We start from the raw sequence: 18,174 nt of genomic DNA on the forward strand, positions 1-18,174 counted from the left end.
TGTTGGTGTGCCGATCGTCCTCTGTAGATGTCTGACTCGTGCTTCTACATTAAAAATCGGGAAACACATTATGTTCAGAGGTGCTAAATACTCTCTGCCACCAAACTCTATAAGTGTCTGAGCCCTAAAGACCAGAGGTTAACTCCACCCTCCATGTTTTCCTTAGATTTGAAGCATACAAAGACATTTAAAGGTAGACTCAGCTAAATGTTGCCACGAGCAGCACCACAGATATTGAGATGCAAGACTTGGTTCTCACACAGTATGTGCACGGGTTTGTTTCATAACTCAAATTGAAATCTTCCGCTGCTCTATGTTCGGATCGTCTTTGGATCGTCTTTAACCTGGTATCGAAGCCAATGACGTGTTATCTTGCTCTGGCACAACACCTCTGTCTCTGGGACCAATCAAAACGGTTAGGATGTTTGCTTTCTAGAAATCGTCGGGATCCAGGCTCTTCCGTTGGCGTGGCATTTGGCCGGCGCAAGAAGTTTGGGTAGCCAGGGCACCGAAACAGCACAGAAGTTGAGTCTGACCCACTATGCTGTTTAGTTTCTGCATGTACGACACATCGCTGAGTCTACCGAGCGCAAGCGTCACTTGCTCGTCTCATTGATTAGTGGGTCTGTTTTAACTGTAGCTGGCAGGCAACAGACAATACCTTGCTCTTGTTAAAGCTTTTAGAGTTGTTAACTTCTCCCCTAAGGGTTAAGGATGGGACTAACTTAACCCTGAAGGCTGTTTAATACTTAGAAACGTCAGGGTCCTTTTACATTGCCATTACCCAACAACAGTCAAGTTGTCAGGTATGGCAATATTCGCCATTTTAAAACAGCATTTTTGATATACCAATGTCTGCACTCCCCAAGGTTTTAGCTGGGTGTACTTACTTTTTGTTACTGATTTGTGCAGTAAGTTATGTTGATCACCAAACATGTCAAACTATCTTCAAAACCAGAACAATGATTTTTAACATTAAAAATGCCTCATCTACAACCCTTCAAGTATTTCAGTCCATAGTGAAATGGCTCTTTTTGCAGTCTTCTGTTTATTGCAAACCGCTAGACCACTGACAGTCAAGAGGCTCAAAGCAGCACAGGGTCAGCCACACAGCAGCAGCAATCCTAATGTATACCTTCTGTTCCATGAAATGAACCCTCTCATCAGCAATCTCTGCAGGACACTAAGGGAGGTGCGTGGATGTGGAACCCTGTGCAGACTTTCGATTGAAACCCGAGGTATAAGTTAAATTAATTTTATTACTTACACTGGATTTATGGAAACAAATTACTAAAACCAAATAAAGGTAATGGAACTAACAATCACAAAAAAGCTTGACAGTCGGGGAGATTTACAATTCAAAAGCAATTAAGCGGTATTGATTTGTTAGAACACAGCATTAGCCATGGTAAATGAATTGCAGGACATTTGCTTTTAAGACTGCAAAATGTATTCTAACACCATGGAGAAATTGGCTTAAATAAAATGTCTACCTCCGCCAAGATGGGGGGGCTCAAATTCAGCCACACCCACCACCCTTTTTGATCCAGAAAACCCCTGCATATTAGGGGTTAAATGCCTTGCTCAAGGGCACCTCAGATATATTTGATTAAAACACCCCAACATGTAACACCAAATAAATATACAGTACCAGTCAAAAGTCGATACCTACTGCTTCCAGGGTTTTTATTTTCTACATTGTAAAATACGTGTAGACATCTATGGAATCATGTAGTAACCAAATCTAAATATATTTGAGATTCTTCAAAGTAGCCACACTTTGCCTTGATGACAGCTTGACATTCTCTCAACCAGCTTCACCTGGAATACTGTTCCTACATATGCTGAGTGCTTGTTTGCTGCTTTTCCTTCACTCTACAGTTCAACTCATCTCAATTGGGTTGAGGTTGGGTGATTGTGAAGGCTAGGTCATCTGATGCATCACTCTCCTTCTTAGTCAAATAGCCCTTACACAACCTGGAGGTGTGTTGGGTCATTGTCCTGTTGAAAAACAAATGATAGTCCCACTAAGACCAAACACGATGGGATGGCGTATCGCTACGGAATGCTGTGGTAGCCATGCTGGTTAAGTGTGCCTTGAATTCTAAATAAATCAGACAGTGTCACCAGCAAAGCACCATCACCTCCACGCTTCACAGTGGAAACCACACATGCGGAGATCATCCGTTTACCTACTCTGCATCTCAAAGTCACGGCGGTTGGAACCAAAAATCTCAAATTTGGACTCATCAGACCAAAGTACAGATTTCCACTGGTCTAATGTCCTTTGCTTGTGTTTCTTTGCCCAAGCAAGTCTTCTTATTGGTGTCCTTAAGTAGTGGTTTCTTTGCAGAAATTTGACCATGAAGGCCTGATTTAACGTAGTCTGTTACTTGAATTCTGAAGCATTTATTTGGGCTGCAATTTCTGAGGCTGGTAACTCTAATAAATGTATTCTCTGCAGCAGAGGTAACTCTGGGTCTTCCTTTCCTGTGGTGGTCCTCACGAGAGCCAGTTTCATCATAGCGCTTGGTTTTTGCACTTGGAATACATCTGTATTAACTGACCGTTTTTTTCTCTTTGCACCAAATAGGACTATCTTCTGTATACCACCCCTACTTTGGTTCAAACGCATTAAGAAATTAACTTTTAAGGCACACCTGTTAATTTAAATGTATTCCAGGTGACTACCTCATGAAGCTGGTTGAGAGAATGCAAAGCTGTCAAGAATCTCATATTTTGATTTATACATGATTCCATGTGTTATTTCATAGTTTGTCTTAACTATTATTCTACAATGTGAAAAAAAATGGCTTCCACCATTTCAAAGTAGTCAACTGAGTGGGGAGTGTTCAGTGAATTGTTGCCTATGGTTTGTAAAATACATTTTTATCAATTTGGTAGCTAACAAATGAGTCAAGATTTGGTTAGGCACTGCAGGTGGCGCTAAATCACCAATATTAGCAATACTCTTATTAAACACAAAAGAAAATTGACAACTTTCAAATTGAGATGGCGCTACCCATGCTGTCACAGAATCCATTGAGGCACAGAGTCCTTTCTACCTCTATGAAGCCAACACACAGGTTGGAGCGTTCTCAGGAGATGACATCAAGGACGCACCTGGAGGTCCCCATGGCAGCCCCACAGGATAGGAGAGTCTTGCAGGAGTGTGATGACCTCACCACCCCCTAATTTCTACCGGTAGATGAGGGTTGTGTAAATGTGACTTTAAAAAGAATCTCTTGCTTTACTGACACTATCCATATCAGCTCTACATTTAAAGGGATTTTGACAATGAAAACCTTCATCTACTTCCCCAGTCTGATTAACGCAAGGATACTTTTGTGAGCCAATATTAACTGGTGTTAGTGCAATGACTGGGTGCATGATACCATGGACTTCCAGTCATTGTGCTAACACTAGTTAGCATTGGCTCACGAAAGTATCCTTGCGTATACCTTTAATCCAATTTAAAAGCTGCAAAGCCAAAGCTCTGCCATCTGACCGTTCCTCTAGTCGTAGAATTAAATCCATCTGTTTCTCTGCAAGTAGAATACAATACATCCCTCCATCTCTCCTCTAGTAGAATAAAATGCACCTTTCCATCTCTCCTCCAGTAGAAAAAAATACATCCCATCTCTCCTCCAGGAGAATAAAACACATCCCTCCATCTCATCTAGTTTCATAAAATACATCTCCTCTAGTTTAATAAAATACATCCCTCCATCTCTCCTCCAGTAGAATAAAATGCATCTCTCCTCTAGTTTAATAAAATACATCCCTCCATCTCTCTTCCAGTAGAATAAAATACATCCCTCCATCTCTCCTCCAGTAGAATAAAATACATCCCTCCATCTCTCCTAGTTTAATAAAATACATCTCTCCTCTAGTTTAATAAAATGCATCTCTCTTTTAGTAGAATAAAATGCATCCCTCCATCTCTCCTTTAGTAGAATAAAATGCATGTCATCTAGTTTAATAAAATACATCTCTCCTCGAGTTTAATAAAATACATCCCTCCACCTCTCCTCGTTTAATTAAATACATCCCTCCATCTCTAGTAGAATAAAATGCATCCCTCCTTTAGTAGAATAAAATGCATCCCTCCATCTCTCATCTAGTTTAATAAAATGCATCTCTCCTTGAGTTTAATAAAATACAACTCTCCATCTCTCCTCTAGTTTAATAAAATACATCCCTCCATCTCTCCTCCAGTAGAATAAAATACATCTCTCATCTAGTTTAATAAAATACATCTCTCCTCTAGTTTAATAAAATCCATCTCTCCTCCAGTAGAATAAAATACATCCCTCCATCTCTCCTCTAGTTTAATAAAATACATCTCTCCTCCAGTAGAATAAAATACATCCCTCCATCTCTCATCTAGTTTAATAAAATACATCTCTCCTCCAGTAGAATAAAATACATCCCTCCATCTCTCCTCTAGTTTAATAAAATACATCTCTCCTCCAGTAGAATAAAATACATCCCTCCATCTCTCATCTAGTTTAATAAAATACATCTCTCCTCTAGTAGAATAAAATGCATCCCTCCATCTCTCCTTTAGTAGAATAAAATGCATCCCTCCATCTCTCCTCTAGTAGAATAAAATACATCTCTCCTCCAGTAGAATAAAATACATCCCTCCATCTCTCTTTTAGTAGAATAAAATACATCCCTCCATCTCTCCTTTAGTAGAATAAAATGCATGTCATCTAGTTTAATAAAATACATCTCTCCTCGAGTTTAATAAAATACATCCCTCCACCTCTCCTCGTTTAATTAAATACATCCCTCCATCTCTAGTAGAATAAAATGCATCCCTCCTTTAGTAGAATAAAATGCATCCCTCCATCTCTCATCTAGTTTAATAAAATGCATCTCTCCTTGAGTTTAATAAAATACAACTCTCCATCTCTCCTCTAGTTTAATAAAATACATCCCTCCATCTCTCCTCCAGTAGAATAAAATACATCTCTCATCTAGTTTAATAAAATACATCTCTCCTCTAGTTTAATAAAATCCATCTCTCCTCCAGTAGAATAAAATACATCCCTCCATCTCTCCTCTAGTTTAATAAAATACATCTCTCCTCCAGTAGAATAAAATACATCCCTCCATCTCTCCTTTAGTAGAATAAAATGCATCCCTCCATCTCTCCTCTAGTAGAATAAAATACATCTCTCCTCCAGTAGAATAAAATACATCCCTCCATCTCTCATCTAGTTTAATAAAATACATCTCTCCTCTAGTTTAATAAAATACATCCCTCCATATCTCCTCTAGTTAAATAAAATACATCCCTCCATCTCTCCTCTAGTAGAATAAAATACATCTCATCTAGTTTTAATAAAATACATCTCTCATCTAGTTTAATAAAATACATTTCTCCTCTAGTTCAATAAAATACATCTCTCCTCTAGTTTAATAAAATGCATCTCTCCTCCAGTAGAATAAAATGCATCTCTCCTCCAGTAGAATAAAATGCATCCCTCCATCTCTCCTCCAGTAGAATAAAATGTATCCCTCCATCTCTCCTCCAGTAGAATAAAATGCATCCCTCCATCTCTCCTTTAGTAGAATAAAATGCATCCCTTCATCTCTCCTTTAGTAGAATAAAATACACCCCTCCATCTCTCTAGTAGAATAAAATACATCCCTCCATCTCTCCTCTAGTAGAATAAAGTACATCCCTCCATCTCTCCTAGTAGAATAAAGTACATCCCTCCATCTCTCTAGTAGAATAAAATACATCCCTCCATCTCTCCTTTAGTAGAATAAAATGCATCCCTCCATCTCTCCTTTAGTAGAATAAAATGCATCCCTCCATCTCTCCTTTAGTAGAATAAAATACATCTCTCCTCCAGTAGAATAAAATGCATCCCTCCATCTCTAGTTTAATAAAATACATCCCTCCACCTCTCCTAGTTTAATTAAATACATCCCTCCATCTCTCTAGTAGAATAAAATGCATCCCTCCATCTCTCCTTTAGTAGAATAAAATACATCCCGCCATCTCTCCTAGTTTAATAAAATACATCTCTCCATCTCTCCTCTAGTTTAATAAAATACATCTCTCCTCCAGTAGAATAAAATGCATCCCTCCATCTCTCCTCTAGTTTAATAAAATACATCCCTCCACCTCTCCTAGTTTAATTAAATACATCCCTCCATCTCTCCTCTAGTAGAATAAAATACATCCCTCCATCTCTCCTTTAGTAGAATAAAATACATCCCTCCATCTCTCATCTAGTTTAATAAAATACATCTCTCCTCTAGTTTAATAAAATACATCCCTCCACCTCTCCTAGTTTAATTAAATACATCCCTCCATCTCTCTAGTAGAATAAAATGCATTCCTCCATCTCTCCTCTAGTTTAATAAAATACATCCCTCTAGTTTAATAAAATGCATCCCTCCATCTCTCCTCTAGTTTAATAAAATACATCCCTCCATCTCTCTAGTAGAATAAAATGCATCCCTCCATCTCTCCTCTAGTAGAATAAAATGCATCCCTCCATCTCTCCTCTAGTTTAATAAAATACATCCCTCCTCTAGTTTAATAAAATGCATCCCTCCATATCTCCTCTAGTAGAATACAATACATCCCTCCATCTCTCCTAGTTTAATTAAATACATCCCTCCATCTCTCCTCTAGTTTAATAAAATACATCCCTCCTCTAGTTTAATAAAATGCATCCCTCCATCTCTCCTCTAGTAGAATAAAATACATCCCTCCATCTCTCCTTTAGTAGAATAAAATGCATCCCTCCATCTCTCCTCTAGTTTAATAAAATACATCCCTCCACCTCTCCTAGTTTAATTAAAAACATCCCTCCATCTCTCTAGTAGAATAAAATGCATCCCTCCATCTCTCCTCTAGTTTAATAAAATACATCCCTCCACCTCTCCTAGTTTAATTAAATACATCCCTCCATCTCTCTAGTAGAATAAAATGCATCCCTCCATCTCTCCTCTAGTTTAATAAAATGCATCCCTACATATCTCCTCTAGTAGAATACAATACATCCCTCCATCTCTCCTCTAGTTTAATAAAATACATCCCTCCTCTAGTTTAATAAAATGCATCCCTCCATCTCTCCTCTAGTAGAATAAAATACATCCCTCTAGTTTAATAAAATGCATCCCTCCATCTCTCCTTTAGTAGAATAAAATACATCCCTCCATCCCTCCTCTAGTTTAATAAAATGCATCCCTCCATCTCTCCTCTAGTAGAATAAAATACATCCCTCTAGTTTAATAAAATGCATCCCTCCATCTCTCCTTTAGTAGAATAAAATACATCCCTCCACCTCTCCTAGTTTAATTAAATACATCCCTCCATCTCTCTAGTAGAATAAAATGCATCCCACCATCTCTCCTCTAGTTTAATAAAATACATCCCTCCTCTAGTTTAATAAAATGCATCCCTCCATATCTCCTCTCGTAGAATACAATACATCCCTCCATCTCTCCTAGTTTAATTAAATACATCCCTCCATCTCTCTAGTAGAATAAAATGCATCCCTCCATCTCTCCTTTAGTAGAATAAAATACATCCCTCCATCTCTCCTAGTTTAATAAAATGCATCTCTCCATCTCTCCTTTAGTAAAATAAAATACATCCCTCCATCTCTCCTTTAGTAGAATAAAATACATCCCTCCATCTCTCATCTAGTTTAATAAAATACATCTCTCCTCTAGTTTAATAAAATACATATCTCATCTAGTTTAATAAAATACATCTCTCCTCTAGTTTAATAAAATGCATCTCTCCTCCAGTAGAATACAATGTATCCCTCCATCTCTCCTCCAGTAGAATAAAATGCATCCCTCCATCTCTCCTCTAGTTTAATAAAATACATCCCTCCACCTCTCCTAGTTTAATTAAATAGATCCCTCCATCTCTCTAGTAGAATAAAATGCATCCCTCCATCTCTCCTCTAGTAGAATAAAATGCATCCCTCCATCTCTCCTCTAGTTTAATAAAATGCATCCCTCCATATCTCCTCTAGTAGAATACAATACATCCCTCCCTCTCTCCTAGTTTAATTAAATACATCCCTCCATCTCTCCTCTAGTTTAATAAAATACATCCCTCCTCTAGTTTGATAAAATGCATCCCTCCATCTCTCCTCTAGTAGAATAAAATACATCCCTCTAGTTTAATAAAATGCATCCCTCCATCTCTCCTCTAGTAGAATAAAATACATCCCTCCATCTCTCCTTTAGTAGAATAAAATGCATCCCTCCATCTCTCCTCTAGTTTAATAAAATACATCCCTCCACCTCTCCTAGTTTAATTAAATACATCCCTCCATCTCTCTAGTAGAATAAAATGCATCCCTCCTTTCGTAGAATAAAATGCATCCCTCCATCTCTCCTCTAGTTTAATAAAATATATCCCTCCACCTCTAGTTTAATTAAATACATCCCTCCATCTCTCTAGAATAAAATGCATCCCTCCTTTCGTAGAATAAAATGCATCTCTCCTCTAGTTTAATAAAATACATCTCTCCTCTAGTTTAATAAAATATATCCCTCCACCTCTCCTAGTTTAATTAAATACATCCCTCCATCTCTCCAGTAGAATAAAATGCATCCCCCCCATCTCTCCTCTAGTTTAATAAAATACATCTCTCCTCTAGTTTAATAAAATAGAAGATTAAAATGGCTTGAAAAAGAACAAACCTGAGTGTTGCTGGACTTAACCACGAGAGGCTGGTGAGGGTAGGGCGGCTCATAGTAATGTGAATGGTATGAAACCATGATTTTAATGTGTCGATACCATTCACTCCAGCCACCCGTGGACTTACCATCCATATTTCCCCAGCCAATAGATACTGCAGATTTGGTAACTGTGCTATAGTGAAGTAAGGTTCTCTGCTAGGTAGTACAGGCTGTATGCATTGCAGGTAATGCAGCAGATGTTACACAGCGAAGACAACAGTCTGTAAAGCCACAGCCGACCAGACAGACGCCTGTATCTTCCGTCTGTCTCACACAGCTTGGCGTAAGCCTCCCTATTGGTAGATAGACCAATGTCCTGGCCCAATCCTTGTGCTTGCTCCATTAGATGCATGTCTTCCATTATCTCTGATGTCATCTGACCGAACCACTGGGCGTTGACCGCTGCTACCGACACACACAGGAAGTATACCCCAATCTACAGCGAGACAGATAAAGTGTATCAATGTATGAAAGCAGCTGCATAGAGGAATGAGTCCCTGACAAGGTTACAGATCTGGGGGAGAATCTCAATTGCATTCTCGTCTCCTTCTCAAAACCCATTGAGAGAGCCAGAGGTCCCTCCCTTCGGACCTTCTCCAATGGGTTATGAGGTGAGGATTCTCCCACGGTCAGGACTCCTCGTGTACCTGGAAGGTCTCCCTGGGAGAATCTGTTGCATACTTCATGTCCTCTCCTTTTCATAACCCATTGGAGGAGAAGGTCTGAAGGGAGGGACCTCTGGCTTTCTCATCCAATGGGTTTTGAGAAGGAGATGAGTATGCAATTGAAATTTTCCTTGTCATCTAGCAGGGTGGTAGGGTCAAGGGTCCGGGTTACCTGGAAGGCCTCTCTGTCATCTAGCAGGTCTGCAGGGTGGTAGACAGCAAACAGCGTCAGGTTGAGGAAGGCACAGAGAGAGCCCAGGTGAAGGTAGAATGGAACCAGTCTGCTCTGGATCAAACCAAATGTGTGTCTGTTCAGGTGGCTGTCCATCACAAAGCCTGATCAAAAACACACAGGAGCCCTATAGGAGTACTGTCCATCATACACCCCAACACACACCCTCTCACAGGGTTAAGGGGATCAGAGGTCAAGTTACTTACTTGATATGCAGGTAAACCAGATCTGCATGCCCCAGTAGGTGGACAGCAGCACCAGTTGCAGCAGTTTGGCAGAGAGGCTGGGATCCCCTTCAGTGGTCATTGTCAGTCCAGCCGTCTCCTTCCACCTTTCTCTCTGCCTGGATCCCTGTAAGCAGACACACAGGGTTATTTCTCTCTGACCCTGTCCCCCCACTAAGTCACCAGCAGTAGCAGGTTACTGGACCAGAGGTGAAAGTCTGGTTTCAGAATAACAGCAATGTACAACTAGCTAGCTACTCAACTTAACTCTGTTTCCCTTGTAGCTATAAGAATCTGACTACATGTTAATTACATTCTCTAGTCGGAACGTGGCAATGTCTTGGAAAACGCACCTCAATCCAGTGATGGGAGATGTCAGTGTACTATTACGCCAACTGACAAATCAAGATGTTTAAAAACGAGGAGAATTACAATGAAACATTTCCGTCAGTATTCTAGGCAAGCTAATATTAAAGCAACCAATGCTAGGCTTCGCATTTTCATGGAATCCAATGGGCTGCTAAAGCATTAGCTAGCCCAGCATGCTGATGAAAAAAACAAAACTAGCAGTACTTCAATCTTATCAATTTATTAGAGAATTCTGTTCATTGACCAGTGTTCAACACCATTAGTGCCCTCCAAGCTCAGGACCCTGGAACTGAACACCTCCCTCTGCAACTGGATCCTGGACTTCCTAACAGGCCGCCCCATATAGTGAGGGTAGGCAACAACACATCCGCCATGCTGACCCTCAACACTCCTGTACCCCCCGTTCACTGCATGGCCGCGCACGACTCCAACATCAAGTTTACTGACAACATGACGGTGGTAGGCCTGATCACCGACGACGATGAGACCGTCTATAGGGAAGTCAGTGACCTGCCAGGACAACAACCTCTCACTCAATGTAGCAAGACAAAGGAGCCGATAATGGACTACAGGAAACAGAGGGTCGAGCATGCCCCCATCCACGGGGCTCTAGTGGAGTAGGTTGAGAGCTTCAAGTTCCTCTGTGTCCACATATGTACATACAGTCACTGTGGGGACGACGTCATCGATGCACTTATTGATGAAGCCAGAGATGTGGTGTACTCAATGCCATCAGAAGAATCCCGGAACATATTCCAGTCTGTGATAGCAAAGCAGTCCTGTAGCTTAGCATCTGCTTCATCTGATCACTTTTTTTATTGATCTAGTCACTGGTGCTTCCTGCTTTAATTTTAGTTTGTAAGCAGGAATAAGAAGGATAAAGTCATGGTCAGATTTGCCAAATGGAGGGCGAGGGAGAGCTTTGTACGCGTCTCTGTGTGTGGAGTAAAGGTGGTCTTGAGTGTTTTTCCCTCTGGTTGCACATTTACCATGCTGATAGAAATGAGGTAAAACGGATTTGAAGTCCCCGGCCACCAGGAGCTCCGCCTCTGGATGAGCGTTTTCCTCTTTGCAAATGGCGGTATACAGCTCATTGAGTGTGGTCTTAGTGCCAGCATCAGTCTGTGGTGGTATGTAGACAGCTATGAAAAATACAGATGAAAACTCTCTAGGTAGAGTATTTCATGATAAGCTGTTGATCACACTACCTCAGACAGGTAAAACCTTGAGACTTCCTTAGATATCGTGCACCAGCTGTTGTTTACAAATATACATAGACCGTCACCCGTTGTCTACCCAGAGGCTGCTGTTCTATTCTGCCGATGCAGTGTATAACCCGCCAGATGCATTTTATTAATGTCGTTGTTTGGCCACTTCTCAGTGAAACATAAGATATATAAGTGCTTTTAGCATGTCAAATTTATTTTCCAGAGATTGTACGTTGGCCAGTAGTACGGATGGCAAGGGCAGATTAGCCAATCATCTGCAGATCCTCCAGGCCCCCCGATCTCTTTTTTCGATATCTTTTCCGTCTCTTATCTCCTGTGAATGACGGGGATGAGGGCCTGTTCAGGTGTCTGGAGTAAATCCCTCTTGTCTGACTCATTTAAGAGAAATTATTCGTCCAGTTCAAGATGGGTAATCGCAGTTCTGATTTTGATATGATCTTTTTGTCATAAGAGATGGTAGCAGCAACATTATCTACAAAATAAGTTACAAACAATGCTTAGAAAACAAACAAAATAGTACTGTTGGTTAATTAAGAGCACATGAAACGGCAGCCATCCTCTCCAACCATCTTACACTTGTGTAAATGTAATATTTGTTTATTTTATTAGCAAACATTTCTAAAAACCTTTTTTTGCTTTGTCATTATGGGATCTTGTATATAGATTGAGGGGAAAAATAAATAAAAGATTTCATCAGTTTGAATATGGCTGTAACCTAACAAAATGTTGGAAAAAGTCAAGGGGTCTGAATACTTTTCCAAAGGCACTATACGCTGCTGCTACTGTTCATCTATCCTGTTGCATAGTCACTTTATCCCTACCTACAGTACCAGTCAAAAGTTGACACACCTACTCATTCAAGGGTTTTTCTTTATTTTGACTTTTCTACATTGTAGAATAATAGTGAGGACATCAAAACTATGAAACAATGCAGTAACAGAAGTGTTCAGTCAAATTATATTTTGTATTTCAGATTCTTCAAGGTAGACATCCTTTGACAGTTTTGCACACTCTTGGCATTCTCTCAACCAACTTAACCTGGAATGCTTTTCCAACAGTTCCCACATATGCTGAGCCTTTGCTGGCTGCTTTTCCTTCACTCTGCGGTCCAACTCATCCTAAACCATCTCAATTGGGTTGAGGTCGGGTGATTGTGGAGGCCAGGTCATCTGATGCAGCACTCCATCACTCTCCTTCTTATAGTCCTTACACAGCCTGGAGGTGTGTTGGGTTATTGTCCTGTTTAAAAACAAATGATAGTCCCACTAAGACCAAACTAGATAGGATGGCATATCGCTACAGAATGCTGTGGTAGCCGTGCTGGTTAAGTGTGCCTTGAATTCTAATTAAATCACTGACAGTGTCACCAGCAAAGCACCATCACACCACCACCTCCACGCTTCACGGTGGGAACCACACATGCAGAGATCATCCGTTCACCTACTCTGCATCTCAAAGACAGTGGTTGGATCAAAAAAATCTCAAATTTGGACTGATCAGACAAAAGGACAGATTTCCACCTGATGTCCATTGCTCGTGTTTCTTGACCCAAGCAAGTCTCTTATTAGTGGTTTCTTTGCAGCAATTCGACCATGACCTGATTCACACAATCTCCTCTGAACAGTTGATGTTGAGATGTCTGTTACTTGAACTCTGAAGCATTTATTTGAGGTGCAGTTAACTAATGATCTTGTCCTCTGCAGCAGAGGTAACTCGGTCTTCCTTTCCTGTGGCGGTCCTCATGAGAGCCAGTTTCATCATAGCACTTGGTTTTTGCAAATACAACTTAAAAATCTTTCAAAGTCCTTGAAATTCTCCAGATTGACTGACCTTCCTTCATGTCTTAAACAACCCTTGTGTAGTCTAAACATTCTGTATACTCCCCTTGTAAAAAAAGTGACCCGCCTTCACTAAACCCCTAAAATAAAGTAGCTTAATTGAATTTTAAATCCCAAATCTATTTTGCATGAAGAAACAACCCATCAAACTTTTAATATCTGGGTTTTCCCTCTTCACAATGCAGAAAGATTGATTAAATGCAGTCTACACCACTCTTTAACAACACACCTACCAATAGTTCTTTACTAAAGTAGAGGTTTATTATTATTATTGCTTAAGGTACTGCATAGGTGTAAACTTGTGTGCAAGAGACAGCACTTGTATTGCCTAAGAAAGAAGCAGAAATGTAAAAAAGTAGTCTTGATTGCATTTTATTGAAGGGAAACAATAAGTCGAACTTTTTTGGCAACATAGTGATACATTCTTATACTGTACAATGAGGAATTCAACTACAAAATACTAGTCTTCTCACATTTTTTAACCATTGCCCCCACCCACAAGGTGTATAAACAATAAATTAGATCAAACTAGATACAAAACAAAAATGTGAACATAAATCAATGAACTCTACTTAGCACATGTAGGAAAGTATGCAAGTGTGTGTGCATGGACTTTACAGATGTATTTCTCACATGTGCAGCACATAGTATTTGTTTTACAGTCCTTTGGCTCTTTTTTCTTTGAATGTGTGGGGTTACAAGAGCCTTTCCCAGCTGCTCCAGGAACAGCCTCTTGTTCCACTTATCAGGCATCCAGGTAGGATTGATCTTGTTCCATATCACAAAGGCATTGTATGAGGACACATCAATGTTATGGAAGATGACCAGGGGCCAGCGGGCAGTCATCCTGCAGCTGTCAGTTCCAATCACCTTGTCCACACCTCTTTTGTTGTGGATGTAGTCCAGGATGATGTCTGGCTTCCTGTCCTTATGATCACTGATCTTAGCCGTTTTGTGCAGTGTGCTCAGGAGGACCATATTCTTGTTCCTCTTTGTGAGGTAAGAAACTCGAGTGGTGGTGAAGGCAAACTTTGATGAGAAGGCCTCTCTCCCCCTTGTTGTGAGGAGTGCAGGGGGATCTCAGGCTTGTTCTTTCTAACTGTGCCAACCATGGTGATCATCTTCTGGAGCTGCTGGCTGAGTTGATAAGAGGCGAAGAAATTGTCACACGTGACATTGTGCCCCCTCAGTCCATCTGTCATACCAAGCACAAACTGCATCACCTGGTTCTTCTCCGGGCCTCCACTGGTCAGCTTCCCTGTGTAGACTTGCATCTTCCAAGCGTAGCTGAATTGTGTGTCACAGGCAGGCCACCCATATCTTGACGCCATACTTTGCTGGCATGCTGGGCATGTACTGCCGGACAGGACAGTGACCTTTAGACAAGAGATTACGGTCAGTAATTAGTTTGTCACAGAAAACAATCACTTAAAATCAATGATATTACAGCAATACATAATAAAATTAACAGTGAATCACATGACAGATATGAAAATAAAAATGTACCTCTGAATATAACCAGTTTCTTTAGGCCCAGGGTTGTAGAGGTATGGCAGACACTCCACCCACTTCTTATGGCTGCCAGTTTGTCTCTCACACATCTTGACTCATTCTTGAGACCATGTGAAAGACTGTGGCATCATGGCACGGAAAATCGCCCTTCCACTCTCTGCATCCCAGAGACGACATGTAGCCTCGCCTCGGGACCTATACACACCCGCTAAGATTAGCAGCCCTATCTAGACACGCAGGTCAATCTCATCCATCCTTTTCGAGTTGTCTCCAATTTTGTCATTTCCAGGATGATTTTTTTCGATGGCTGGTGTGAACATGTAGAATGTTGAGGTAATGTCCTGGGCAACTGCATGCCTTATGGGCCCATCCTTATGACTTTTGTGCTGCCTTCCTGCCCTGATTGTCATATGGTGACAAGGACCATGTTATTTTGCTGTTCTTTGAAAAAAATGTATCTTTCAGCTTGGGGGTTTTCTCCATCTGAAGATGATGCATCGTGCTCTGGGTTGTATTCTTCCCCATCTTCTTCTTTAGATACCTCTTCTAAACCAGTGTTTTCTTGTTTCTCCTGGACATCTGAAGAAAATAAAAATCAGATCTACGACCTGTTGGGCACTGAAACGTTGCACTCATGGCTTCAGCAGAGAGAGAACTGGAGGGACTGTCATCTGCAGCACCTTTATAGCCTCTGACTGCATTCACCATTTGCAAACAATATTTAGTTAGTCTGAAATTGTTTATTTTGTCTGTGAACTTGAGTCATGTGAGGGGTCGTGGAGGGGAGATGCTGCACATGCACGTCTAAGTTCAATCAGTAGCACACAATCTCAATTTCTCATTGTTGGTATGTAAATAACTACCTGGATAAAAATGACCCAAAGAATCTTTGTACCCTGGTGGTGTACAGCATTCATGGAAATATGAACAAAGGCAATGTTTCACTTTTTCTAATGTTGGGGTCACTCTAGGAAATAATTTAAAGTTGAAAAAATACAATTTAGGGTGTTTTCTGCTGTTAAACATAGTGGCAGGTCATTTTTGATACTTAAGACAAAAGGGTTCAAGTAATGAATGGACTAATTTCTCTTTGCTAATTTGAGTTTGCCATAATATGGACTTGGTCCTTTACCAAATACCTTCTGTACCACCCCTACCTTGTCACAACACAACTGATTGGCTCAAATGCATTAAGGAACATTCCACAAATTAACTTAACAAGGCACATCTGTTAATTGAAATTCATTCCAGTTGACTACATCATGAAGTTGGTTGAGAGAATGCCAAGTGTGTGCAAAGCTGTCAAGGCAAAGGGTGGCTACTTTGAATAATCTCACATTTAAAATATATTTGGATGTGTTTAACACTTTGGTTCCATGTGTTATTTCATAGTTGTCTTCACTATTATTCTACAATGTAGAAAAGTCAAAAATAAAATAAAAACCCTGGAATGCGTAGGCTATCCACATTTTTGACTGGTGCTGTATACGTTATGTAAAGTTACATATCGGTACTGGTACCCAGTATATATAGCCATGGTATCGTTAGTCATTGTGTATTTATTCCTCATTATTTTGTTTCATATTTTTCCTCTCTGCATTGTTAGGAAGGGCACGTAATTAAGAATTTCACTGTTATTCTGCAGCGGTTGTTTACAAATGAAATTCGTCTCCCTGATCTTGGAAAAGCCGCGTTGTGACTAGAGTAATTCAAGTGTAGTCCGATACTTACGGCTATTTCCCAACAGCTTTACACTGTTGTGTCCCTTGATTATTTCGACCCCAGAACCATGTGTTGTTGCCATGCTATGTTGTTTTAGGTCTCTATGTAACGTTAGTGGTGCCTCTTGTCGTGATGCGCGTTTTGCCCTATATTTTTATATATATATATATTTTTTTTTATGTAGGTTTAATCTCCATCCCCGGAAAAGGGCATTTTTTTGTAGGCCGTCATTGTAAATAATAATGTGATCTTAACTGACTTGCCTAGTTAAACATGTGGGTTTTTTTAATCCGTCTGACAGCATAACAGACTAACTAACTGCAGACACACTTAGCCCGCAAGCTGGTTACAGCATGCTACATAGTTAGGCAGCTAACGTTAGCCGGAAAGCCATTTGATCAGGGTGGGGTGGGACATAACAAACCAGCTTCAATGTCACCTTCAACGAACTACGTTGGCTAGCTACTTGTGATCATGTTTCAAAAGAGGTACTGTAGCTGCTAGCGAACTTCTGCCTGCCTGGCAGCTTAGCTAGCCAATTATGAGAAGTCAAGACAGGCTTGCTAACTAGCCACCTAAATTGTGCAAAGTTGTCTAATCGTGCATAAAGATTTAAATCATTTGTAATCAGTGCTTTTCAGGATAACGTCCATTAATCTCTATTTAGGAAATGAATGTTATTTCAACAGCACCTCAAATAGCTACCAGTTTGTTGCAGTCTTGAAAACGACACCTTTCCTTGCTGACTGGAGACAGAGGCGCTCTTCTTCTTCGTTGGAGATGGGTCTGCGGATACAACTTTAAGGTGCACTGCCACCTACTGTACTGAAGTGTGAGGCCAGTCACGGCCAACCTATCTGAATTATTCTTGCTCGTAAAATGAAAATAAATATTAATAATTGCACCACCAACTAACCCTACACCTATACACCACTATTCCATTTAAAAAACTTCACTCATTAATAACCCTCTACCCCATTCTACTACTTTGATGCTATCTGCACCTGCACCATGCCAACGACCTGGGAAGACAGAACACCATCCCTCAACACACCCTGTAACTCTTCTGAAGTCAGATCTCGTTTACCAAAATACGTATCTGCAGTTTCCACCACAATATATATTTTCTGTGATTTACGTTCCATCTCTGCGCACAGTTGATAACTATTGCTATGAATGCTAAGAAACCAGCCTTACTGAAGCATACAGTACCAGTCAAGAGTTTGGACACACCTACTCATTCAAGGGTTTTTCTTTATGTTTTACTATATTCTACATTGTAGAATAATAGTGAAGACATCAACTATGAAAGAACACATATGGAATCATCTAGTAAGCAAAAAAGTGTTAAACAAATCAAAATATATTTTAACGACCCTGGTCGCTACAATATTTTATATTTGAGATTATTCAAAGTAGCCACCCTTCGCCTTGATGACAGATTTTACAGTGTTCGGGAGCTGCCAAGTAGCAAGCCTATTGGAGTCCAGAATAGCGACACTGCCCTCTGGTGTTTAAATTAAGAACTGTCATTGAACCCATTGAAAATAGGCGATCTCAGCGGATAAATATTGTAAAAAAAAAAATTTGAACGACTAAATAGAACAAGCGTAAAATTATTACAAATGAGTGCAGAGAATGAAGAAATTG

The 18,174-nt window shown here is 40.2% G+C and overlaps 1 protein-coding gene across 5 annotated transcripts; it reads right to left on the bottom strand.

Annotated features, from left to right (window-relative positions):
- Window positions 1–1,241: 1,241 nt before the first annotated feature.
- si:ch211-121a2.4 (transmembrane protein 205) lies at window positions 1,242–17,341 on the bottom strand. 5 transcript variants are annotated; one of them, XM_064936275.1, is made up of 4 exons: window positions 17,230–17,341; window positions 9,837–9,981; window positions 9,571–9,734; window positions 1,242–9,169 (listed from the first exon to the last, which is right to left on the bottom strand). In XM_064936275.1, exons 2-4 carry the CDS (start codon window positions 9,934–9,936, stop codon window positions 8,867–8,869), a joined length of 567 nt encoding a protein of 188 aa, XP_064792347.1. In that variant the 5' UTR covers window positions 9,937–9,981; window positions 17,230–17,341; the 3' UTR covers window positions 1,242–8,866. The 5 variants fall into 5 exon arrangements, 2 of the variants coding, with proteins under 2 accessions (XP_064792347.1, XP_064792346.1); XM_064936274.1 differs by having other exon boundaries at window positions 17,217–17,341; XR_010451523.1 differs by lacking the exons at window positions 1,242–9,169; window positions 9,571–9,734; window positions 9,837–9,981 and adding exons at window positions 13,647–14,666; window positions 14,797–15,381 and having other exon boundaries at window positions 17,230–17,323.
- Between the last annotated feature and the right edge of the window lie 833 nt (window positions 17,342–18,174).

The sequence above is a fragment of the Oncorhynchus masou genome, chromosome 24, assembly GCF_036934945.1.
Source record: "Oncorhynchus masou masou isolate Uvic2021 chromosome 24, UVic_Omas_1.1, whole genome shotgun sequence".
Lineage (NCBI taxonomy): Eukaryota > Metazoa > Chordata > Actinopteri > Salmoniformes > Salmonidae > Oncorhynchus > Oncorhynchus masou.

Excerpts from the sequence above, each read along its gene's own strand:
- si:ch211-121a2.4 (XM_064936275.1), bottom strand. The coding sequence starts at position 9,936 with ATGACCACTGAAGGGGATCCCAGCCTCTCTGCCAAACTGCTGCAACTG. Across the intron at positions 9,735-9,836 it reads CTGGTTTACCTGCATATCAA|GCTTTGTGATGGACAGCCAC; the intron begins GTAAGTAACTTG and ends GTTTTTGATCAG. Across the intron at positions 9,170-9,570 it reads ATGACAGAGAGGCCTTCCAG|ATTGGGGTATACTTCCTGTG; the intron begins GTAACCCGGACC and ends GTCTCGCTGTAG.